The 25,708-nt window shown below is 42.8% G+C and overlaps 1 protein-coding gene across 1 annotated transcript in view; it reads left to right on the top strand.

The window, feature by feature from the left end:
- HS1BP3 (HCLS1 binding protein 3) overlaps positions 1-14,497 on the top strand; it is a 62,491-nt gene extending 47,994 nt beyond the window's left edge. Inside the window, exons 5-7 of the mRNA XM_054179891.1 lie at positions 2,401-2,552; positions 3,072-3,207; positions 13,262-14,497. Coding sequence (XP_054035866.1) covers positions 2,401-2,552; positions 3,072-3,207; positions 13,262-13,490 — 517 coding nt within the window. The 3' untranslated portion in view covers positions 13,491-14,497. The remainder of the gene's footprint in view (positions 1-2,400; positions 2,553-3,071; positions 3,208-13,261) is intronic.
- Positions 14,498-25,708: the final 11,211 nt, after the last annotated feature.

The raw sequence follows: 25,708 nt of genomic DNA, 5'->3' as shown, positions 1-25,708 counted from the left end.
AATCTGTCTAGCTTGTATGTATTATAACTTTGCATTTTGTCAGGTTTGGGAAGAGACAAATGCTTTAATTTGAGACAGTTCCTTAGATCTGACTTTTCAAAACTAGCTCAAACTCAGAAGTCACTCAAGGTGTGTCCATAAATAATATAAATGTGGAAAAAGAGCAGGTGATGGAAATTTCTTCTGCTTTAAAATGAAGATTTGTATCATAAGTAGTTCAGCAAATTAGTTGTTAGCAACTGCAGATACCTTTTAGTATATTGAATAGGGGGCATTTCCAAATAAGCCCATGCTTAATTTCTGCATGGGGTTTGCTCTCAGGCCTCTAAAGTGGCCTTTCCCATTGGTAAATAAGTAGTAGTGGTGGAAGTGGTGGTAGCAAGGTAATTTCATGCATGAGTTCTATTTTGGTGATAATAAATTTGTGAAAGTAACTGGAAGTGACTAGACTCCACTCGTGTACAGCTGGAACTGGAAGGGGATTTTATAAAATTCTTTGCTGTAGTTAGAATGTATGTGTAATCTTTTGACCTTGCTATTAGTTTTTGATGACTACAGCATATTAAGTCCTGATAATTGGGTTTGCTCTAGGCTGAAACCTGACCTGCTTTTTGCAAAAGGGAAGATCAGATCTTCCATTGCAAGATGTATTTAAAGGGGATACCTTCAAAATTACAAAGCCATGACTGCCATAGGGAAGAGAAGGGAAGAGAAGAGGAAAGGAAGAGAGAAGAGGAAGAGAGAAGAGGAGAGAAAAGAGAAAAGAGAAGAGAGAAGAGAAGAGGAAGAGAAGAGAAGAGAAGAGAAGAGAAGAGAAGAGAAGAGAAGAGAAGAGAAGAGAAGAGAAGAGAAGAGAAGAGAAGAGAAGAGAAGAGAAGAGAAGAGAAGAGAAGAGAAGAGAAGAGAAGAGAAGAGAAGAGAAGAGAAGAGAAGAGAAGAGAAGAGAAGAGAATTAAGCAGGTTGGAAGAGACCTTTGAGATCATGGAGTCCAACCTATGATTCAACACTATCTAATCAACTAAACCATGGCACCAAGCACCCGATCAAGTCTCTTCCTAAACATCTCCAGTGATGATGACTCCACCACCTCCCTGGGCTGCTTATTCCAATGGCCAATCACTCTTTCTGGGAAGAATGTCTTCCTAACTTCCAGCCTGAACCTACCCTGGCACCACTTGAGACTGTGTCCTCTTGTTCTGGTGCTGGATCTCTGAAGTATGACAATTTCTTAGGAAGAACATGCTGTCCTAAGGAATGCTTCTTTTCAGCTTAGACTGAGTTGGACTATTCACCCAAAAGTTTTTGACCCATTCTCTAAATTTTCTTTTTTATGTTGTCTGGTTTGCCTCATAACTGTAACTGCCCTGCTGTTGAAGCTGCTTTGAGGCTTCAGCTAATGGAATGTGACTCCTAGGGAAGACAGCAAGAGGCACATGGGTTTCACTTTGCTCTTGGAAGGGGATTCAGCTCTCCTTGTTTAAGCCATGTGCAAATTAGGCCTCTAATCCCAACTAGCTTTTAGATTACTCCTCCAGCCAGTGGGGAGAGAGGGAGATGTTCAGAGATTTATTGCATGCAAATATCAGTGTTTGAAATAGATGGGATTAATTGTGCTATGGAGATGCGTGTCTCTTTCCACTGAGTAGAGAATAAGCCTAAAAATTGACTTTGTCTTTGTTTAGAAGACTAAATTTAGAGAAAATTAAGCCTGTCCTTGATTCAAGAAGGTACTGAGTGACATTTGTAAATTCTGCAAATATCTGTCTGTCCAACCAAGTATCTTCCAGTCCCTGCTTGTTTCAACTCTAAGGTGATTTAGTCCTCATATCATATTTCCTCTGGGAAAGATGGAAGGAGAGAGGGGAGCCTGTAATATTTTATTGAAAGCAGTATTCAGTAGTCAAAAAAACAGCAGGCATTGGCAAGGAAATGGAGCCAAAGAGATTTTGTACAGAGAAACCAGTGCAATGGTCCAACCTGCACATTGCTTTGTAATCCTTCCCTTTCCTGTCTGTCTATGGCAGTGTTGCTGGAACTGCTCTTCTTTCTTATTTTAAGCTTTCTGTGTGGGAGGAGTAAGACTGCTTAAAACAAACGTGATGGAGTGGTAGTTTGCACAGTACAGCTGTGCAAACTAGTTAGCCCAGCCCTGCTCTTCCAGATCCCATTGGGTTCCATGATAGTTCTCAAGAACACAAAACATGAGTACAGGTAGAATATGTCAGACCAACAGTCCATCCAGCTCAGTGTCTTGGTTCTGCCAGCAGCTAACAGATGATGTACTTTTCCCTAATCTTTTCCCAGCCTCAATCTATTTTCAGTTTATGAGACTTTTTAGCAATAAATCTTTCTCGTTAAATGAAGAATTGCAGCTGACTTTCATGTCTTTTATGTTTTAGAACTAAAAAAACAAAGAAGGCATCTGCTCCTCCAGCCAAGGAAGAGAAGCCCAAATCAACCATTTTTGAAGAGGAAGTAGATCCAGATGAAGGACTCTTCGGCCCAGAAAAAGATTTCTCATCAATTGGTCCCAGGAAGAAGATGAAAGAGAGTAAATCTCTTCTATACTTTTTATATAGCCATGGTGGTATTGGGTTGATGGTTGGACGCAGTGATCTTAGAGGTCTTTTCCAACCCAAACAATTCTGTGATATACACAGGCTGTTTTATCTGAAGCATGTGTACAACTGAGCTTTTAAAGTGTGATACGGAGTATACAGGTTAAATAATGATTTGGGAATGTTAATCTTCAGTTGGGGCTAGATCATGTAGAATCAGTCAGAAAGAAGAAATAAGACCCTTGAGCTGGGATATTGTAGGTCTGTGAGACACTAATGAGAGTAATGTGACCTACTTTTGAGAGTAGGAAGGAAGCAGAGTAGGAAAGCAGTAGGAAGAGTGCAGAGTATCACTACACTTTGTAGATTTGAAGTATTTTGTGAAAAAAGACTTGTCCACATGATCTTTTTTTGTTTTCAGCCCAGTATCCAGATCTACTAGCTAATGTTGATGCAGATATTGTATTATGTAGTGTGATTTAACTGTGGCATATTCTGGTTCCCCTTTCTAGATCTGAAATTATTTGAAGATCCAGACCTCGGTGGGGTGGTAAGACTGGGTGATTCACTACTGCTGCCAGATGCCTGTAAGAACATGGAGTATGTGCTGACCACAGGTCCTGAGGAGGACACTGAGGAATTGCTGAGGTACACATCCCAAATACATTGTGCAATGTGAAGTTGGTCTGCGGAGTTATTTAGACCTCTAAAGGCATGAATTGGAGGGCAAGGCTTAAATAGAATCACAGAATTAACTGGGCTGGAAAGGACCCTTGAAATCATCAAGTCCAACCTATCACCCAACACTATCTAATCAATCAAACCATGGCACTAAATTCCTCATCCAGTCTTATTTTAAACACTTATAGGGACAGTGACTCCACCACCTCCCCAGGCAGCCCATTCCAATGGCCAGTCACTCTTTCTGGGAAGAATTTCTTCCTAACATCCAGCCTAAACCTCCCCTGGCACAGCTTGAGCCTGTGTCCTCTTGTTCTGGTGCTGCTTGCCTGGGAGAAGAGACCAACACCCACCCAGCTGCAACCTCCCTTCAGGTAGTTATAGAGAGCAATAAGGTCTCCCCTGAGCCTCCTCTTCTCCACGCTAAACAATCTCAGCTCCCTCAGCCTCTCCTCATAGGGCTTGTGCTCCAAACCCCTCCCCAGCTTTGTTGCCATTCTCTGGACACATTCCAGCAACTCAACATCTCTCTTAAACTGAGGGGCCCTGAATAAGACACAGTACGCAAGATGTGGCCTGACCAGTGATGAGTATAGGGGAAGAATTACTTCCCTGCCTCTGAAATAAACACTTTGTATTCTAACTGTGAATCAACAGTTGTACTTACAAGGTAAAATATGTGTGATGGGGCTTGGGATTCAAGCACATTAGAAAAATTAATTTAGGAAGACCCTCTGAGAAAGGTGGAGTGCAAAGTATTATTTTGTGACTCCAAATGAAGGGTCTTGAGAGCCCAAGGCATGCCATCTAGTCCTTGTTTTGTAACACAACACTCCTGCTTTCTGCAGATAGTGAAAATTGACTTCCATTATGCTAAGTAAGAAACAAAGCCCAGAAACAAATCAGAATTCAACTTCAGTGATCTTAAACCAGGGGCTCTTGATACAAGAGGAATAATATCCTGCTGGCAGCTCACAGATTTCTGTGCAGAAGTGCATCTCACATTTCTAGGAGAAATCCAGTGTACACCTCCACAGCAGCAGAGGACTCTCATTAAAACCTCTTGCCACCCTACATCTGATTTTTAATCTAGGAGATGGAAAGGAGGGCCAGAGCTTAGAATTACAGGAGGCAATAACGTACTTGCTCGTACTCTTACTTGCTCCCTTGATAGTGTAGCACTGAAACGTATCATCACATAGTGTATTTTATTCCTGATGTCTCACAAGATTTGCCTGTACTGGTAATCCACAAGAGGTCAAGCAGGGAGCCAATGCTCAGAGGAACCAGCATCCCCAGGGAATCTGTGCTGCAGTGAAGAGTTAAATGGATGATTTCTGTATCTCAGGCTGCTGAATGACGAAGCCATCCTGCTGCCAGTGCTAATTCTTGCCAGCCAGCTCCTATTAGGATGTATGATTTCCACAACAGGTACTAAACCCAGAGAGAGAGTCTGTGTGGTTTCAAAAATCTCCTCAAGAAAGTAGTTTTGCAGCTATTGCTTTCTACACATGGAAAAGTGGTAGCTCTCTCAGTGGTAATACCTGACAATCTAAATAAAAGGTAAAGTGGGTTGGGTGCCATCTCACATTACATCTTGACAACCCACCTGATGTTTGTAGAGGCTGAGGGGGCACAATGTGATCTGGTTTAATGCTGTGGCGTACTGGGAGCAAATCCATATGTGATGCAGTATTTTTGTGTTTGCTTTCTCTTCTGCTAGCAATCACAGCACACAGCACTTGATACAGTTTGTTCATACAGCTGAAGAAAAATGTCTGTTTCAATGCAGTCCTTGTATTATTATACACTATTGGAGAGAGCTTCTCCATCTGCTATATCAATGTCCTTTGCATAATGTTTTCTCTTCCTCTGTGGCAGAGATGGTGTCTGAAGTCTGCTCTTCTGACCAATGGACCATGCTTTTAGATGAGTTTGGAGTCATCAGTGTTAGCAGCAGACTCAGATGGTTACAGAAGCCCATGGGAAATGATTCCATTTCTTTTAAATTCCAGTAGTTTTTCATTTATTCTTGAATTATCCCTGCACTTCCAGGAATTGACAAGTCATCAAGGTCCAATTGGAAATGAGTATGTGTAATTAAGCAGAAAATCATGGCAGAATTCCAATGGGAGAGTTGCTACAGGAATGCAGAGGCAACTCCTGACTGTGGAAGAAGTGTAGCCAGATAGGTCAGGATCTGTTAACCTCTTCAGATGCCTAACACCCTCTGAAATTTCCCTATAAAACTAATTCACAGTGTTATCTGCACATCATCATAGAGGGCTGGTACACTGAATGCAAGGTGACTGAGGGTAAAGGGGAAGCTGTTAAAGTGGGGAAGAGGAGTAGAAGTGCTGTTTTAACCTAGTAGAATACTTCACCTCATTTCAATTTAAATTGCAGTCACCTGACATTCTGTAGGTGAACTTTCTCCAGTGGTTGTACACAATGCACTTTGTTTTCTGTTCAATGGGAAGCCTTACCAGAACTGTCAGGTCTTATAAATATACAGGCAATATTTCAATCATCTCCCACTTTCCCTTACCACCAAACTGCTGTTGCATGTTCTTGCAGGGCAGTGCCACAGTTTCTTTTCCAGAGCAGTAACTCTTTGTGGTGAGAGGAAATGTTCAACATGAACTCAAACCTGCAATCTCCCTGGCATGAGGGCTTGAGCATATTTTTGGTCTTTGCCCTATAGATGTTGACAATTTCTCTCAAGGGCCACTGAAGAAATCTCTCCCCAGCCTTCAGGTCAAATCAACAGATGTGGGCTTCCTTTACTGGGTTAGAGATGGTTAAATTACTAGAGGAAAACTAGCAAACAGCTTGGTCTATTGGACATACTCTGTTACACCATACAGAAAATGCCTGGCCACTTATGTCAAGGCTTGAGGCTAGCCTGAGGTATGATGCACCTGCAGACCTGTGGTAGGTCCAGAAACCTAGACATGTTCACTGTACACAGGTGGATAGCTGAAAAATGTGTATGTGGTAGCTGCTGACTTACATAGTATTACATTTGCACATCTGCTCACATGCATATAGTAGATCCAAGAAGTACTTCCCAGTGAACCATGGGCAGAGATAGGAGAGAACTGCCTAAGGCAGAACCCTTCTTCCAAAGGGGAGATGGGAAAAAGAGGATGTTCAGAGGAGAACACAGGAGAAAACACATCTTTTGTGATCTTGATGGTACCTGAGTGGTTGTAGCAGCAGTTGCATCACAGCACTGTCTTCACAGCAGTGAATCCTCAGCAGTGACTTGTAACTCTGGAGGAAGAAAGTGTTATGGAGACAAATGAGTCTGCAAAATGTGTGTGGGCTGTGCTTGTCACAGCATGAGGGAGAAGAGAATATGATAAATGTTCTCATTGCAAACTGAAGACTGTGCTGGCTGTGGATACCTGCTCAAGTGAAGTGAGAATTACTGTTCTAAATAGAAGCACTTACTTTACATTAGCAAGTGTTGAGCTTTGAGAAGAATCAATTGCTTTGTAAGTGTAAAGAAATATTTCTTTTCCATGTCCATTCAAATAAATATCTTCTCTCTTCCTGTCCACTGACCAGCCTTTAAATGGTTACTAATTTCTTGGCTTACCAACAAACAGTAAGTGATGGTGATGGAGATACTAGGTGAGGTACCTCACTAACCAGTAGCATTATAGATGAAGACACTTTTCTACCACTGCCATATGTCAGTGAAGTGCCTGCAGACCACTATACTTGCATGTCCTCTCTGAACTTGTGGACAAGTCTTGTCCTGCCCCTAGGAACATATATAGGTTGTATAGAATAATGCAGAGAGGTGACTTAGATACAGGCTGGACAGATGGGCAGAGTCCAGTGGCATGAGATTTAACACATCTAAGTACCAGGTTCTACACATTGGCCACAACAACCCCATGCAGTGCTACAGGCTGGGGTCAGAGTGGCTGAAGAGTGGCCAGGCAGAAAGGGACCGGGGGGTACTGGTTGATAGTAGGCTGAACATGAGCCAGCTGTGTGCCCAGGTGGCCAAGAAGGCCAATGGCATCCTGGCCTGTATCAGGAATAGTGTAGCCAGCAGGAGCAGGGAAGTCATTGTGCCCCTGTTAGGCCACACACTGAGTACTGTGTCCAGTTCTGGGCCCCTCAGTTTAGGAAAGAAGTTGAGTTGCTGGAACACGTCCAGAGAATGGCAACAAAACTGGGGAGGGGTTTGGAGCACAGCCCTATGAGGAGAGGCTGAGGGAGCTGGGGTTGCTTAGGTTGAAGAGGAAGCTCAGGGGAGACCTTATTGCACTTTACAACTACCTGAAGGGAGGTTGTAGCTGGGTGGGGGTTGGTCTCTTCTCCCAGGCAAGCAGCACCAGAACAAGAGGACACAGTCTCAAGCTGTGCCAGGCGAGGTTTAGGCTGGTTGTTAGGAAGAAGTTCTTAACAGAAGAGTGATTGGCCATTGGAATGGGCTGCCCAGGGAGGTGGTGGAGTCACCATCACTGGAGGTGTTTAGGAAGAGACTGGATGGGGTGCTTGGTGCCATGGTTTAGTTGATTAAATGGCGCTGGATGATAGGTTGGACTCGATGATCTCAAAGGTCTTTTCCAACCTGGTCTGTTCTATTCTATTCTATTCTATTCTATTCTATGAGATGAGATGAGATGAGATGAGATGAGATGAGATGAGATGAGATGAGATGAGATGAGATGCTTTTGCTAGACTTAAGAGTCTCTCTTGCTCCAGATTACTTGTGTTTTTGAAAGACATCTCCAGCTGGAAAGTAAAACCTTCCTTCTCTCCTCTGCCCCAATGATAACCTTTGCCCAGTGATTGGGGAACTTTCTAGAGAAGTAGAAGACAGAACTTTGAATTTCTTCAAGATGGGGAAAAATTGAACCAGCTCTCTGGTTCAAATTGTAAAAATTGAATTGTCTCATTTCCTCAGTGCTCTGACTGGTAGGATATTTTCCTCAGAGGACTTCTTGTGGGCTTATGCATTTGCCTGTACTGACGAGCCTCTTCTCAGGCCTTTGGCCACACAGCACCGCTGGGCTTCATCCATCATCAGACTCTCCACCTGAAGAACAAGGTGACTGTAAGCAGTTGCCTGATGTCCTGTGCTGGCTCCAAATTGTGCCTGGGACTTTCTTGGAGGAGGACTTATGTATCCCAGGGCAAAGCTGTGTCAGTGGTTATTCCAGCATTTCAACAACTCCCATGTTCTAGTGTCCAGACTATTTTCTGGCACTATTTAAAGTACCAGTATGAATGTAATAGATGGCAGGGAAAAGCAGGAACGGGAAGGAAGATACCTCCACAGTCCCCTTTGCTTTGCATCTGGTGGTTAACTTCAGCCTTGTTAGACATTACACTGCCTCTACTAACCATAGCAGAAGTCGTGGTAAACAGATACTTCAAAGCCCCCTGCCTATTTGTGAGCACAAGTTTTTTCCCAGCTCATGTTTGTGATATTACACTTCTGCCCAAGGCTTCAACTGAGGTATCTCTCCTTAGGATAATTAACAGCAGACAAAATAAAGACACCAATAATAAGATGGATAAAGATAACTGTGTTCTACAAGAACTGCTGTGAGTTGCATAACCGAGGTTCAAGCACCATCCTTTTAGATATATCAGCTAATTATGAGAGTCTTTATCTCTTGCTTTCATTGCTGATTCTCTCCATTAGAACCTTTCCAGCAAGCAGAAGTCACTGTCCACATAATGCTAGATGCTGTACACACACAATGCTAGATTCTGTACACACACATGTCATTTGCATCCCAAAGATCTTGTCCAGATAGACAGGACAGAGTTCAGAGAAGTGGCATCTACAGTACTGATGCTCTGGTGGAAGGTGCATCCATTTCAAAGTCAAAACTCTTTTGAAGTCCACATGCTGTCACATCAGGGTTTTGTGGCAACCTTTCTTCAGTAAGGCTGTTGATTGCTTTCTGTGTCTGGAAACAAAGAGAATTTCTACCAATAGAGTCTGTGAGTCAGCACAACACTGTGGCAGGAATTCTAAACAATGTGGCACTGGTTTTCCATTACAGAAAAAGAAAGAGACTAATTAGAGAATGATTAATTACATGGATTCTGTGCCCGATTGTCTACAACAAGATGGGTGTGGGAAGGTTCTTCCTTTAATCTTGTTATTTCAGAACAGTTGCTTGCTTTTTTTCTTCCTCCTTCTGGCCTGGAGTTAAATATGGTGGTAGTTATGCACTGTAACAATTCATTTGCTTCTTGAAAAATAGAAGTCCTTGTTTCTGTCTCTGCCTAAGGCATTTTGCATTTTACCTCTTTAGTTTTCCAAAGAACAGTTGTGCTCACATGATCAAACAGCAGCGGATCAAACAGTTTGCCTAGCACTGCAGCACTGAAAAGTAGATCTTGAGACAAAGACCACATACAAGCTGCTTTGTTCTCTGTAAAAGGCCTCTAACCAAGGTCTTGAAAAAATCCAGGACAAAAAAAAGAGAGGACATTTATGTGATCAGCTTCCAGATTTGAAAAATCATCTCCTACAGAAATTTTGGCCTTAAAACACATTACCAAAAAAATTCACCCCCCCCCACCCCCCCCACCCCCCCAAAAAAAAAGCCCCCAAATATTGCTGGATTGCATCTTTGGGAGGTATTTTAGAATTTGTTGCTGTAATTAGCACAGGAATTAATGTGGAACTGTGCAGGAGTAGAAAAATCAGGAAGCTTGTACCATCTCATCAGGTTAATGAGCTGTATTTACTGCTACCCCTCCTGGGCAGTGCACCTACTTCTCACGTAGCGCATCGAGTTCCAAATCATGCATCCTTCACATGATCTGCATGTGCATGCTTGTATTATTAGTCTGGTTATTATGGTTCCTGTTGTTTATGACCAAAACTTTCTATGTGGACAGTGATTCCCTCAGTATTTGTTTATGCCAAGAAGGGAGGCATCACATCAGTTAAAGAAAGGTAGGCTTCAGAAATACCAGCCCTAACGTGTTTCATGTATTACACAACGAAGAACACAGGAACGTGTCTTGGCAGTGTGATCACAGGTGCGGTATCTCTTGAATATCAGAGGCTGCAGCAAATAAAAATGCCTGGTCTTAAACTAATGGCTTCTATGTAGATGAGGAATTCAGGAAGAAGAAATGCACTGACAAGGTGTTTTTAAGTTAAGTGGGATATGTCATCCACAGGGAATCATGGAAACTAAAAGACATCAGAAATCTTTTCTACACAATAGAGAATATGATCTCCAGAATTACTTGAGGGATGACATTTGAGGAGCTGACTGCTGGAATACAAGTCCACAAGGCAGACTTCATGGTGCAGAGTGGCCCTGCTTTGTTCATCAGTTGGTCTGATTGGGTATTCCCCAGTTTTAAATATCAGCATTCAGAAAGTTGATTTTACAAGATTAGCCTTGGTTAAAACTAATCCTTGGATTCCTTTTGGGAGCCACAGAAAGATCTGATTTCAAGAATTGTTTTACCTTAAAGGGTTGTGACCATCTGTACAGCAGAAAATTCTGGCAAATTCATGGTGAATGTAGTTTGTCTGGGTAGTGCAGTCCTAAATTCCTCACAGTTCTTACTAAGGACAACCATAAAAAAAAGAAAGCCTTAAAATCATGAAGTTTTTCTTAATGGCAGTGGGATCCTTAGCAGAGGGTGCTTGAACTACCTGTGGTTTTAACACTCAAACAATGTGCACTTGAGGTGGGGGTAATAAAGTGTCTCAGAGATACTGGTTTCTCTGTTGAATGTGTTCTTCATGGTCCTGGCCAGTTACCCCAATCAGTTGCTTGTCAAATTATAGAAGAGGTCACCTTTGCTTAGACTGACTACATAATTGTCTTCAGAAGGCCCCACCAATTGTTCTGGATCTGATAAAGACATTTACAGTATCTCTTCTAAGGCTACTGGTGAACAAAGAGAGAAAAGGAGAAATCAGAGTTCCATTTAGCTACAGAGGTTATCCCTGTGGCTTGGCAGAGGTCTGTATAACCCCTCCAAGATGACCTTGTTGTCTGGCAGTGAGAAGGATAAGATAGGAACTACAAAAGACAGATGAGTGGAGGGGACCAAAAATTACCTGACATGCAATCAGACTGTGAGACCCATTCATGCTTCAGGGACTGCCTACCTATGGAGCTTGTAGAAGAAACTCAAAATGCACCTTCCTTAGATTTCCTGTATGGTATCCTGTTCCAGTGAGTGGAGCTGCTGGAGAGCTTCTCTAACAACCCCCTTCCAGTCACCAGAGGCTCAAAAGAGAAGGTTCAGGGAACAGAATCCTCTCAGAGAGAAACAACTGGTGCCCATTCCCTTTAAGTCACTTCTCCATTTGTTCCTTGCCATTTGCCATGAGATGGTTATGGGTACAGTGACCAACAGAGACCACCCAGACCATCCTGGATGGAGGGACTGTGCTTTCTCCTACTGTAGTGCTCTATCAGAGACAGAGGGAGAGGATGGGCCGCACATATACTGGCAACTCCTTTCAGACTTTCAGACTTTCTTACCTTCACCAGTCCTCTAAGAAATAAAACTATATGAAGCGAGTTCACTGAAGAAAATGCCAGTCACTTGGGAATGACTGTTGCACCTTAATTTTGTCTCCTAGTTCATTTGTAGCTTCCCTGTCAGGCTACCCTTTGACTGAGGCAGAGGGCTGGCACTGCTACAGCTTAATAGGTTGGTTCAGTTGACACTGAAGTTTGGTAAAAACAGTCCTTACAGCAGTGCTTATAGACAATTAAACAGTGGAATCATTTCACTGTCTTAAGATGCTACAGTTATAGAGTGAACATATCACACTAAAGCTGGGGTCTGGCGAGGGGATACTTACATGCTACAAACCTATTGTTCCTCTTGATCTTTGGCTCCTGGACCCTCAGGTAAAACTTTCTGCTTACACGTTTTATGTTCTAGCTTTCTTGATTTTGTATGCTACAGTTGGAGGTGGAGCCTTTTGCAAGTTGTGTGTTTTGTAAGCATGTATGAGGTGTGTATTTTATCTGTCTCTTCACTTCTCACCCTGGTCACGACACAGCTGATTGCATGGATTGCTGGTTGAGGTGACTGCCTAACAATTATTTGTCAATCAAGCCTTTGGGAAATAACAACTGCCTTTAGGCCTTAGGGTAATTGGTTTGATCACTGTGTTCAAAGGACCAAAACAAAAGGCAATTTTGATTCAGACCAGAAACTCCTGTGTCCTGTAAAGACTTCTCTGTCTTTGCCATCTCTTCTGTGTCTTTTAGAGATGGGGTGTGACATAACCTTCTTTCCTTTACCTTCATGTGTTTGCTTTCCAAAGGCAAACACTTTCTGGAGTCACTAGACAATGTTGTAAGAGCTCTCTCAAAATCTTTAACATCTCCTGTGGGAACAGAGCTGGGCATGCAGACCATGCTGTGTCTCTTAGTAAGGTCAACTAAGTAGTAGTAGAAAACACCCTTAACTGTTTCATGTGTTGTAGGTTATTTTGCTAGGAAATAGGGGGAAATGGTCACCAAAGAGTTGTATATGGTCACAGGTTGTAAAACTTCTTCAGTTTTTTGGAAGCAAATGTTAACACAAGATTTTTAAAGCCTTTAGTTTATCCAGAGCATAAGGGATGCTCAGCCTCAGCCTTGGGGGATGGGATGAAGAGGAAGCAGAGCTGAATGTGCAAATTTTACCATATCATGAAAATTTCTAAGCAGCACATCATCTTGTCACAAATCAAAAGCATTTTTCTATGAAACTGAAGTTCTTTTTTTCTCTCAATAATTGCAAATGGATTTTAATTTAGACATTTGAAAGTGTGCTATAAAATTAATTAACTTATACAGTGAACTGAATAAACACATTATAAAAAGACAGTTCTCATTTTGGTAGCTTCCAAACATTTATAGAAAGCTCTTCCTAAAAGAGAAATTGATCAAAGTTGAGCCTTTCCTGCAGAAAGTTTCTTTTGCAAGATTTCATTTTCTTACAAAACAAAATGTGGTTCGGAAATTCCCGAGATGTTACTGATGTTTTCTTTTCATTCCAGAGTTGAAGATGATATAGAAAAGCTCTTGAAAATAACCTCCAACCCAAAACCTAAGGTACCATCAAAGCCACCAGTGCCTCAGAAGCCAGCAGTTGCCCCACAGACCGCTAATTCAACTCCGCTGACAAAGCCAAAGGAAAACAGGATTCAGACAATGAACGAAATGGACATTCTCCAGTATATCCAGGAAAATGAATCTATCAACAACCAAGATACAAGTCTTTTCTGAAGATATTTTTAAAATGTAATGTTGCCTTCTTGGCCCAAGCTTGCAGTGAGCTCAAGTGATGGTAGCAAGAGCTGACCTTTACTGTCACAGTAAAGCCATAATATAGAGAGCAGCAAGTTTGGCCAACAGAGACATGATATTTTCAAAATAGTGCAGGTGCAGTATAATGTTGCCTTCATTGTTCAGGGGTTTATAGGCAATGGGGACAAACTATAGCATTATAGATTGCTGCTGCTTTATTCTCAACATAGTACAGTTTGGGGCAGTTTAATCCTGACTGGACATGATAAGCCTGTTTGTTGCACATGTGGCAGCTGTGAATAGTGTCCAAGGACTAGTTTGAGGCAGGACAGGTTGCTATTCTTGTCATTGTAGATACTGTAATTCAGCTCACTGAAAAGGTCATTTTCTTTGCATCCTGTGCATTTTTTGTAGCAGCCCTTTGCTCCCTGGCTGGTATTTCAGGAATTTTTATTCTGGAACTGGTAAGTATAGGCAGCAGTTCCTCAGTAGCTCAGAGAAACACTGAAATCCCTGCTAAGCCTGGCAATCCGCTGCCTTTGTTGTTGCACAAATGCCAACTTGTAAGAGAACTTGTAGGGCTGCAAACACTAGATGCTATGCAATTCTGGCCCCTGGGGAGAATAGCACATGAATGAGGATGGTTAAGAGTGCAGCTCCAGATGTATGGGAAGATTGCAATGTGTAGGAGGTTTAGATGCAATAGGACTCTTGTGAACCTACTCAAAATTCATAAGGGCTGTATTTTTCCAGTTAGTGGAGAGAAAGAGATTTCTGCAGGAGGTGATTCAGTGCAGTTACACTAATGAAGGAACTCTGAATTGCTCTCTGGAGTCACTCTCTTCTTGCCTTCTTCCAGAGTTAAAAGAAAGCAGCCATGGTGATTGATTCTACTAAGCTAAAATGAGTTATTTTGGTAAAACTATGGCAATGGAAGGACAAATCTGGGATTATCCAGAGGGAAAAAAAAACAGGAAGAAAATATACTGGAGAAATTATAATGTGTATGAAAAGAAAAACATGGTAGAACTTCTTCCCCAGCTCAGGCATTCTGGTTGAACATGCTGAATTTACATCTGATGTGCTCTTAAGTAGAAGGAGATTCCTGAACTCATTCCACATGTGTTCCATCCAGGTATGAAGACAAACTCCTCAGAGGGAAAATAATATATTTAAGCCATATCACTATGACCAAATTTGCCTTTCTAATATAGGACAAAATAAATATGTATTTTTAATAATGAAATTATCTTTATTAGTATTTCCTTTTTAAGCCAACATAAAATACGATAAGGTGTTTTGGTCTGGTGACCATATAAAACATAACCATTGTCTCTCATCTGTGTACAGGATGTTTCATTACAATAAAACATTTTACTAACCTTCAAGTGTTGTTGTTCTTTAGGTTGTACAGTGGCAGAAAATTGGAGTTAAAGGATGGATACCATTTAAGACATGAAGAGTGTGACAAGGTGTTAAAGTCCATACTCTGCTAAAACCTTGTGTAAATAAGTATGAAACCAAGAATGTAGCTGTGCTTACATTTCCTTTGAGTGCAGCTAAAAGTAAAACCATATATGGGCAAAGTAGTACCTGATCCTGTCTGCTGCCACAGTGTCCTGGTGCAATTAGGAAGCTTGTTTATCCTATCGTGCAAAATGGGAACAAACGCACTGAGGAGAAGATAAATGACTTACCAGAGAGCAGGCACAGAGCAGTGGGCAGGAGAAATTAATTCCAGACAGCATTCCTGTTTCACTGCCTAGTATCATGAACAACCTCTACATACGTAACTGAAGATTGAGCAATCTTATCTCCACTTTATTCAGCCCTATTTGGGGAAACTACTTGCATTTCTGTATCTCTGGCTGTTGTGGCCCGAACACTGCTAAAATTGAGGGCCATGGCTTTTGTGATCAGTAGACTGAGTGCAAATCTTCATCATTGGTGGATAAACAAAGGAAAAAGACTGAGATTTCTTGAAGAGAATTAAAGAAATTACAGAAGAACAGAGCTGGCAGTGTCCTGGGAAGACCAGTTTGTCCACCATCCTGCCCTAAGCAGGAACATCTGGCCTGTGTACTGCTTGGGGCAGTTCCTACTGGACACGACAAGATGTTACTTAAGTGAGGCTGCAACTTCAAGAGCAGGTGGCTGCCACAACAGGACATGGTGGCTGAACACAATTAGGCTGGAGAGATACCTGAGCATGGACACTGAATTATGCCTGTGTAATCTCTCACAGGCATTTTCCTGCCTGTCCTGAAGGGACAAAAAGCCTCAAAAATGCTCTGACTCAGACAATGGGTCAGGAACCAGCAGGTCTGGTATTTCAGGAAATTGCCTGTGTTGCCCAGCCTTGTCTGAACATGCCCTAGGGTCCAAGTGGTCCAGGTGTGCCTTTGGCCATGTTTGCAGAACTTTTATTCTGTAGGTTTAAGTATCAGGCTTTTATCTCTTAATCTTTGTTGTCACTGGCCATCATTGTCTTGGGAAATCTATAAATACCAGCCCAAATAGCCAGTGCCTTGCAATTGTCCAAACTCTGGGGGAAGTCACAAGTCTTGCTTGGAATCCGAGCTGTGCTTCAGTTTACCCAGGCAGACTGCAAGACCTCTCACTTAGCTGTAAGAGTTGTAAAGCCTAGGAGCAGACAGACGTCTCCAGGAGCAGGCAGGCGTGTCTTGCCGGGCCAAGAGACGAGCCCCAGGAGGGACTGAGAGACAAGCCCCAGGAGGAGCCAAGCGTCCCTGGGACAATTTGGGTTTATTGGAAGAAGCAACGAGCGCCGCTGCGAAGAGTGCAGCTGAAGAACCTCTCCAGACAGGCAAAGCTACAACGCCAGCAAGCCCCGCGAGCCCCGGCAGCAACCTCTTTTCTACAAAGCTTCCAGCTCCAAAGCCTTCAGAGATAAGCCCTGTATGTGCTACAGCAACAAGCTGCAGAAGCCAACAGAAAGTGAAACTGTGCTCCTGCAGCTTTCACGTGGTCGATGCCATTTTGGTTTTGTTTCAATCCCCACGCGTGCCGCGGGGGACCACGATCCGTGATTAATTACAACATCTGACTTCTATAAGCACCTGTTCAAGGTCTGTTGAGAATTCTAGAGTTCCCTTCCCCCCCTTGTGGGCAATCTCCGGCATGTTGCCGATGTTCTTCTCTTTTTTACTTTAAATTGCTGTTTGTTGTTTCTGGATTGTTGCTCATATGGTTTATATTGTTACATGTTCCTGCTGATGAGGTATCTGTTCCACAATCAAGTATTTCGAAGCAGTAAATAGGCTTTATCAATATTTTCCATGGGATTTTTTTAATTAATAAAGTTATTAATGTTTTTATTAATCCTTCTGCCTATTAAATATTAATAACCTCCATGCAATCATAACACTACCTTGTCCTTAAAAGTTTGTCAGGCTGGAGAGCAGCCCTGGAGGTGCGATGGCCTCCCTGGGTGTGCCACTACAATTCTTTGCCATGCTGTTAGAAATATTTTCCTACTGTTTGACATAATTTTTCCTTCCTGCAGTTTAAGCTCATTATTTCTGATTCTCATCACTGCAAAAAGAGAACAAGGTATATTCCTTTCACACTTTTTTTCTAGATTGATCAGCTCTGCCCAGGATGTTGGCAACAAGACAGGTCAGGACATCACTGTGGCATGAGCTTCTCACAACTTGGTGTGCCCTTGATGAATGTTGTCATCTTCTACTGGATTTCTCCTGGTTTTAGAAGAATTGCCATATATCCACATACCCATTTACCAGGAGCAATAAATGTGCCAGGTTCCCACACTCTTTCATTAACACCACTTGGTGCAGTGACACAATGTGCAGGCTTGGTTCCAGCTGTTTCTTTCACTATTCCTAGTGGCAGTCATGGGCACAATCCCTGTAGAGAGCAGTTTAACCAGCGCAGGTTGGCCCACTTGAATTTGGGACAAAGAATTATCCTTGGTCCTTCCTGGCATGTGGTCAGCATCCAGTACAGGCTCAGCTGGGCAGAAGGCTTTAATCTTGGGGCTGTCATAAGTTCCCCAACAATTATTTACAAGACTGCCTGAGCCAGTCTCTTGCCCCAGCCACCCTTAGAGACATTTGCATGCCTCTTGATCAGGCCATTGGTTCTCTCCACAATGCCATTTGCCTGGGGGTAATATGGGGTATGAAACACCCATTTAACCCCTTCACTGCGTGCCCAGTCCTGCACTGAGGTAGTAGTGAAGTGTGATCCATGATAGCTCTAGATGCACTCAGGCATTGGCAGGATGCTGAACCAATATTTAAGGGTCTCAATTGTCTGAGCCCCTGTGGCTGCACTGGTGGCAGTGGCCATGGTCAGGCCAGAGACCACTTCCTCACAGTGGCTTTCTGAGCCACCCCCTCAGGAGGAGGGGTTCCCTTCAGGATTGCCTTAAGTAAAGGGGAAGGGTCTTGCACTACAATTTCCTGGGTGGTGTGAAGCTTCCCTGCTTCTTTAACAGCCCTTGTAAGGGAAAGAAGCCCCTTTTCCACCCCACCTGCCCCATTTTCTCCCTTTTCCCCCTCAAATCCCAGAGCACCTGGGCTTTGTTAGAGTCTCCTCCCACCCCAGGTGTAGCCATTTTTCCTCCCCGCCCACTCTCCTTTTTAATCCCCCCAGGAAGGGCAGAAGCCCTAAGCTGAGCCCATCTGGGCTGAGGATCCTCCTCTCATCACTGGTGAGTCCTCATGGTGCACACTGGGTGATGGTGGTGGTGACAACAAAGGCCGGGGGGCCTGGTGGCCCCCCGGTCAGGTAGGACTAGGTTTGACTGCTACTCCAATATCATACATGAGTGCTGCCTGGGCCTCCTTACTGGGGCTGAGCTCCTTTGTGTGGTAGTTTGGCTGGTTGAGGCTTTTGTCTCTGGCTCTGGGATGGGTGCAAAAATGGTGGTGGCAAAGCAGAAGCTGTTTGGGCAGGGTGGAGGCTGGTCCTAATGCCAGGACTGCTCCTGGTGCCTTTTTAAGCAGATCATATAGTAGCCTAGCAATCCCTGAGAAGCTGGGAATATGCTTCCTTCAGCACCCAAGGGTTCCTAGTAGCTTTTGCAGCTCTTTTTTGTTCCCTGGGGTTTGGCCCCAAGGAATTTAATTTCTTGTCCTGGGCCTTGGCCCTTGGCAGAGGGGATAGCTAACCCATTCTGTGTTAGCAGTTCACAGATGGCTTCTGCTACTGAGCCCCCATGGTCCATGTTGGTCCCCCCCCCCCAATATGGCAGCTATATATTACTAAATGGCAACCCTTTCTGGGACCTTGATAGTGTCCAGGAGTGCTGCCAGTGCATTGTTGGCAATTGTGGGCCCATATGTACCCCTGTGGGAGACGATGGAAAGAAAATTTTACCCCTTGCCAGGTAAAAGCAACCTGGGGCTTGTCTTCCTCCCTTAGTGGGGTCTTGAAGAACATGTCCTGGACCATCAGGGCAGCCATCCATGAGTAGCATGCAACCTGAATGACTGTGACCACTGAGGTCAGGCTAGGCACTGCAGCTGCGAGAGGAGTGTTGGCATTTAGTTTTCTATAATCTATAGCAAAATCTATCATAATGCCCACCTGCCTTTTTAACAGGCCAGACTGGGGAATTATGTGGAGAGTGAGTGCTATAGATAATCTTCTTCTTCTCTGGATCATAACTCACTTCAGTGATGCTTTTCTTGGCTGCTGCAGGGAAAGAGTGTTGAGGCACACAGGTAATGCAAACTTGGGGTAATGCTGGGGCCATCTGTAGGGTGTTTACATGAGCTGTTCTCATGCTCTTTGACTTCATCCTGTAGAAGCCAAAGCTCCAAAGAGACCCATTTGTCCGACAGCACTCAGCAAAGAGAATGCCGGCTCTTTGGAGAACAGAGCCTCTCAGGAGGACAGAGCAGGAATCTGGAGATCTCAGGTCTCTCTTCAGTGGTAGGTTCCAGAACTGCAAGTTCATAATCCAATGTGCAGATAACATGGCACAAATCCAAAGGAAAGGGACGCACCAAAATCAAAGTGTCCTTAGACACACTTGCCCCAAGGCAAAACTCGTGTAGCAGCGCTGTCTGAGCAGTGAAAGAGAAGTTGTACTGCTGGCCTGTTCCAGCCACCAGCTTCAGTGTTATGGCAGGGTCATTCCAGTAGGGAGCAGGACCCCAAGGTAGGCAGGTCCGAGTGCTGAGCTCTCCAATTTCACCAAGAATCTGGAGTGAGCACAGAGCAAGTCCAAAATGAGAGTGCAGACTGCTTTCTGGTCACTGGTTAAGATGGGTGCCTTTTACCTGTCCCCCAGGGGTGAGGGGAAGGCAATTTCATGCCTGTGTCTTCCCCCATCAAACCTCCACTGATGGAGGTGAGGGAAGTGGGGTTTGGCAGACCCCATAGCACTCTGTCTGCCTTTTACCACTTCCGAGAACTCCACTCACAAAAGACTCCCGCTTTTGCAAAGCAGTGGGAGGGTGTTATATAATCCTGATGAAACAACGGTGTAACTGTATCCATTTTGAATGGCCGAGGAGCGCTTTGCCCCCTAGCCCTCCCTGACATTCTCTAATTACCTCAACAACACAGGGAAGGAAGAGCTGTTAATTGTTTCCTGTGCTGGATCTTTAAGATGGTTTTAAGGTCAATGTTTTACTTCAGAAAAGATCTATCTTTCCTGTCAAGGAACCAACATAAAAAGGATCTTTCATAAATCCCAGCATTATGCATTTGTTTTACAATGCAAATGTCTAGCTGCAGTAATATTTATAGGCACTTGGAGGTGAGCTACAGTCCTTGAATAAATTAAATATAATGAATCATTATTGTACAAGAGCAGAACGTCAGACAAATGTAGCCCAGAAAAATTGAACATATTATTTGAAATGACATGGAGGAAAATACACAACATCATTTGCATCTTGCTAGACCAGAACTCTTTTTTTCCCCCCCTTCTTACATAATTTCTAGTAGCAGCTACTTTATTAGCCTGCTCTTGACAACTCTTGAAATTCATTTATGGACTCTAATGTAGTTCTTGGCTGACAGGCATCACCTCTCAACCTGAGTAACAGCTAGCTCATCAGAAGACTTGAAAAGCAAGAGAGATGTATTTTAAACCTTGCTTTAGTGATTAGAACTCGTAACAGATATCTCTATTGCTTTAGAAGCTGCTACTTGTTTTGCATGACCTTCTGCTTGTTATGTGGTACAGCACTAACAGCACTGTATACTTCATTATTTGGGTTGCAGTTAAAGCACTGATTTCACCAAGCTAGGTATTTCACAGATGAATTGTGTGTCATCTGCTCATGTCTGTTCTCTTGCTGAATTTTTAGGCAAGTTAATTGCCATGTAGAACTTAAAGCCTAGTTATATCTGTGACAGTTTGGGTTGAGTCTCAAAAAAAAGTTAATTGAAACTGATATTTCTGCCAACCTTTGCAAAGAACCTGCACTTGCTACAGCAGAATACACAAGTCAGCCTGTGATTTAAGGTTGTGAAAATCCAGCATGCTCATGGGACACTGAGGACACTGTAAATTACTAATCTCTGTAATTGTTCTATTTAATATAGAGTGCAAGAAAGCACTGATATTTCGCTTAATAATGTGACTGTCACTAATGTCACCAAGGATTCTTGAATCTTTGTGTGGGCACCAACCATGCTTCTTAGTGATCCATGTGATCACACACTTGTGATGGTTTAAATCTCTGTAAGAAGAGAGAGGGGAGTTTACTCTGAGGTTTTATCTACATTCTTACTTTTCCCCTCAACATCAACAACATAACTGAATAAAGTCATTTGGTTGTTCTGTATTGTACCTGTTTCTTCCTTAATTCATAGGTTCATAAAATGGTTTGGGTCAGAAGGCACCTTAAAGATCTGCCCCCTGCCATGGACAAGGACACCTTCCACTGGACCAGATTGCTCAAGACCTCATCCAGCCTGGCCTTGAACACCGCCAGGGAGGGTGCATCCATGACCTTCCCAGGCAATAACCTTTAATAATAATTCATCTTTAAATGCTTTCTGATCCAATTTCTTCACCATATCACTGATCTTCCTATATGGCCTTTTGTGTACTACTGGTATTTAATTGAACCCAATAAAGAATTGAGGTGAAGGCAAATCATGTGCCTGTGTTACTACAGAACCATTTGTAGGGTACACTGCTTTGAGTAAAAATACCAGCAGTAAAAAGTGATGGTGGTAAAGTAAATTTAATATTAAGTGCTGATGTGGAAGTTTAGAAGTCAGTAAAGCTGCTTAAAGGATTGATTAGTCATAGATATTTAGGGAACTAAGTTTTATTCATATCAGGATGTTAGGGATGGTAAAAATTTATGTGGGATTGTGGAGACACTGGTTAGACTCATGGAAGAGAAATGTGTCAAGGCTATTTAAAGAGGCTGCATAGAGTTTGAGAATTCCTTGAGCTACAAGTTGCTGGAAACCATAACATTCAACAAGTAAATATTTTCATATTTCTCTGTAGTCATCTGTGCTTGGCTGTTCTGAAGAACACTATACTGGGCTAACCCAAAACTCGCACAGAATGAATCACTTAGAGTGAATCTGGAGACTGAAAGAACAGAACATCCTCAGTGCTTTATCATCTTGCTTCCCGGCACCCCCTGTAAGATCTGCTCACTAACCTTATAACAAAGCCATTTCTCCTATTTACTCAGAACACATTCCCAAATCAGTGGGAATTTTGACTTGCAATGTATTTATTACCTACACATGTTTTATGCTTGCAGTGAGCAATAAAAAAATTATATCCCAGGAAGATTTCAACCATCTGTTGAAATCCAGATCCCATCTTTAAGGGTCAGGTTAATAGATAAGATGGCAATGGTAATATTAGTAAAACTAGAAGATTTGCCTAGGAACTATGATGTAAGGGATTTGCAAAGGGTAACGAGGCAACAAATGGCATCCTCACCACACCCAGCAAATTTCCATGGAATAACCACAAAGTAGACCATCTGATATTATGTCATGCTCATTTTCAGTGGTGTGCTTAGAACCTAAAGAGTTTGAAGTCATCACTGAACCTACAAACCCATACCATCCCATTGGTCTCTGCTGCATTAACAGCTGCTGTGGTTTGTTGCCTTTAGCTTTATTGGTTTTATTATCATGTATCTAGGAATCACAGTATCAGATTTGCGGTTTTAGAGCTGTTGAAGCCATGAGGCTGCATTTTGATCACTGTGCCATCTTCAGATGGACTTGCAGTCACCCAGCCATAATTGAGACAATGTACAAAAGCCATCAGTTTGATGGGTTTGGGTAAAAAATTGCAGACCTGTTTCTCCTTGAACTCCTTAAATGCTCTCCAAATGTGATTTAGCCATGTTCTACCAAAGGCTATGTTTCCACAGCATTTGTGTCATTGAAGGGTTACTTCCTGTGACTGTTGGGAGAGTCAGTCCATCTAAACTGTCAAAATCCCATGCAGATCATTAGAAGCCTGGTGATGCTGATGCTTGAGAAAGGAGGTAAAGGAATAGGATGTGACACCACTGTCAGGCCTGATCAACTCAGAGGGCACCACTGCAAATGGGAGGGAAATGACAGAATTGAAGAATGCACCTGTCTGACTTACACACAGAGCTCCAGAGCCTTTCAACTCCCTTGAAAGACTTGCCCTGCAAGGATAAAAAAACCCCAACCAACAATAATGCATTTAATGGTTGTTTGGTATGATGACCACTATGGTTTTTCAAATGAGAATAAACACTGGTAAAATAAAATTACAAAATTCCTGGAGTACATATTGAATAATTTTCTTACTGCTCTGCTAATGTCTCTGCTTTTTAAAGTCTGTCCAGGGAATCTGTGCCAGTGATCACAAACTTGTCATATTATTTTGTTGGTAATAATAATTAAAGTAATTTAAATGGTTCAGTTCAATGATGTCTGTTAATAAGTTCTTACTGTGAACAAAACCAATAAATTCTTTACCTTGAATGCTGAGAATCAAAGCTGTGTAGTGCTTCCCCCCCCTGCCTTATGCAATCATATCAGTAGGCTACTATGATTTGTTTTCCTGCTTATGCCTTCCCATGCCTTGACCTTTAATAGCTTACATATTTAATCTTCTTTATGGTCCCTGAAAGGAATTTTTTGTATCCAGAATTGCTGCTTAATTATAGCTGCAATACCTTACCTAAAAAGCAAACCTAATTCTACATAGAATGATGAAGAAAATTCATCTCTTCTTTTTTATTTTTTATTTTCTTTTTTTTTTTTTCCATGAGGAATGAAAAAGAAGTCTGTGATTTAGTTTAGTCCAAGGGAGCACTTTCATAGGGAATCTCCTGATCAACTCCATTTACCATATTCTGGTTCCCATCACTGAGCTGCTCAGCATGTGGCCAGCAGCTACTCACCAGCAGTTGTTTCACTTTTCAAACCCTCTCCTGCTATGCTGCCCCACTTGCTGATGTCATCAGGGCATGTTTGGTGCTAAACTGATCCCCTAATCCAGATGACCTCAGCCTGTCCCTTTCACATTTATGGCAAGAGACTGTATCAAGTAAGCAAATGGAAGAAGGGTCAAAAATCGTAAGGAGATTCAGGTGTCCCCTGGTATGTAGATGCTGGAGTGGATTTCACAATATTTAGTCAGGTACCTTTCACCTAACAGCTTAATCTCTGCTTCTCTGTCTCTGGTCTCTAGGCTGTTAACAAGCTTTGCATTGCGCCAACGGTGGCTGAACTAAAGGAACAATGTTGTATTGTGTGGGAGTGGCAGAAGAAACTCCTACATCTTCTTTTCCTAATTAGATGCCCTTATTACTTGCTACAAAATCCCAATTCCTCTAGGAATCCTATTTCTTTCCAGTTTTAGCAGGCATGTGATTTTGGCAGTGCCTTGCTTCACATTTGCTGGAGAAATGGGAGGTAGAGGTTCAGAAGTGCCTGAGGCTGAGAAAGGCAAAAGCCCTGTAGTTCTCTGCTGCTGGGTGAGTGCTTTAGGCAGTCTACCAGAGAAAATTTAAAAGAAATACAAATTTCCCTAAGCAACAAGCAGCAGACTGTCTGTCCCAAGCCTGGCTCCAAAGATAGTGACTGAGGGTCACTGTGAGGTGGTGTTGCTTCATCCCCTTTCCAAGCTGGCACCACACAAACTGGACTAGATTAGATGGCGGGGTGCTGGTATGACTGCACTTCACACCCCCCAACTGCACCCAGAGGAGTGCTTTCAGCTAAGGCTGACAAGCAATGAGGCTATTGTGAATGGTGCTGTACTTGCTAGATTTACCAGCTGCAGTTTTCCCATTTTTGCAAGCCTGTGCATGATGACTCTGTTACATGGAATACTCGCAGACTGACCTGTTTCCTTTTAATGCAGTAATTACCAGATCGACTGTCTTCTCCTCCAAGGCACTGACCTACAGTGGCTCATCCAGGAATTACTGTGGATGACATTTGTAATTTCTGCATTTACCACAGATTTTTAATCTATTTCTGTTTCTTGTTGGATTTTTTTTTTTTTAATTTATTTTCCCCCTTTTTGTGGTTTTTTTTTTCCTTCCCTTTTTTTCTTCTCTCTCTTTTTTTCCACATGACCTGCATATTTACCAGCTATGTGAAAGAAATTCATGGAGTCTTTTGGCTCAGCCATATGATGAGGAGACAGAAAAATTGGGAGTTTAGTGGAAAAAAACCATAGAATCACAGAGTGCTTTGGGTTGGATGGGACCTTAAAGATCATCCAATTCACCCCCCCTGCCATGGACAGGGACATCCCTCACTGGATTAGGTTGCTCAAAGACCCATCCAGCCTGGCCTTGAACAATTTCAGGGAAGAGGCATGCAAAACCTCTCTGGGTAACTTGTTCCAGTGTCTCAACCACCCTAACAGTGAAGAACCTTTCCCTTATATCTAATCTAAACCTACCCTCTTGCAGTCTAAAGTCGTTACCCCTTTTTCCTATCATTAGATGCCCTCATAAGCTTTCTTGTAGGCTCCCTTTAGGTACTGGAAGGCTGCTATAAGGTTTCCCCAGAATGTTTTGTTCTCCAGGGCAAAAAACACCGACTCTTTTGCTCTGTCCTCATAGGATAGTTGCTCCAGCCCCCTTATCATCTTTGTAGCCCTACCCTGGAAGTACCTAAGCCTGTCCACATCCCAGACCGTTTTTCTAGAGCCATGTTTGAATAACAAATCCTATTTAAGCCTACCAGAGATCCACAAAGGAAGTTACACT

This window comes from Dryobates pubescens, chromosome 3 (genome assembly GCF_014839835.1).
Source record: "Dryobates pubescens isolate bDryPub1 chromosome 3, bDryPub1.pri, whole genome shotgun sequence".
Lineage (NCBI taxonomy): Eukaryota > Metazoa > Chordata > Aves > Piciformes > Picidae > Dryobates > Dryobates pubescens.
The sequence above is the reverse complement of the archived record's forward strand: the minus strand, read 5'-3'. Positions and strand labels throughout refer to the sequence as shown.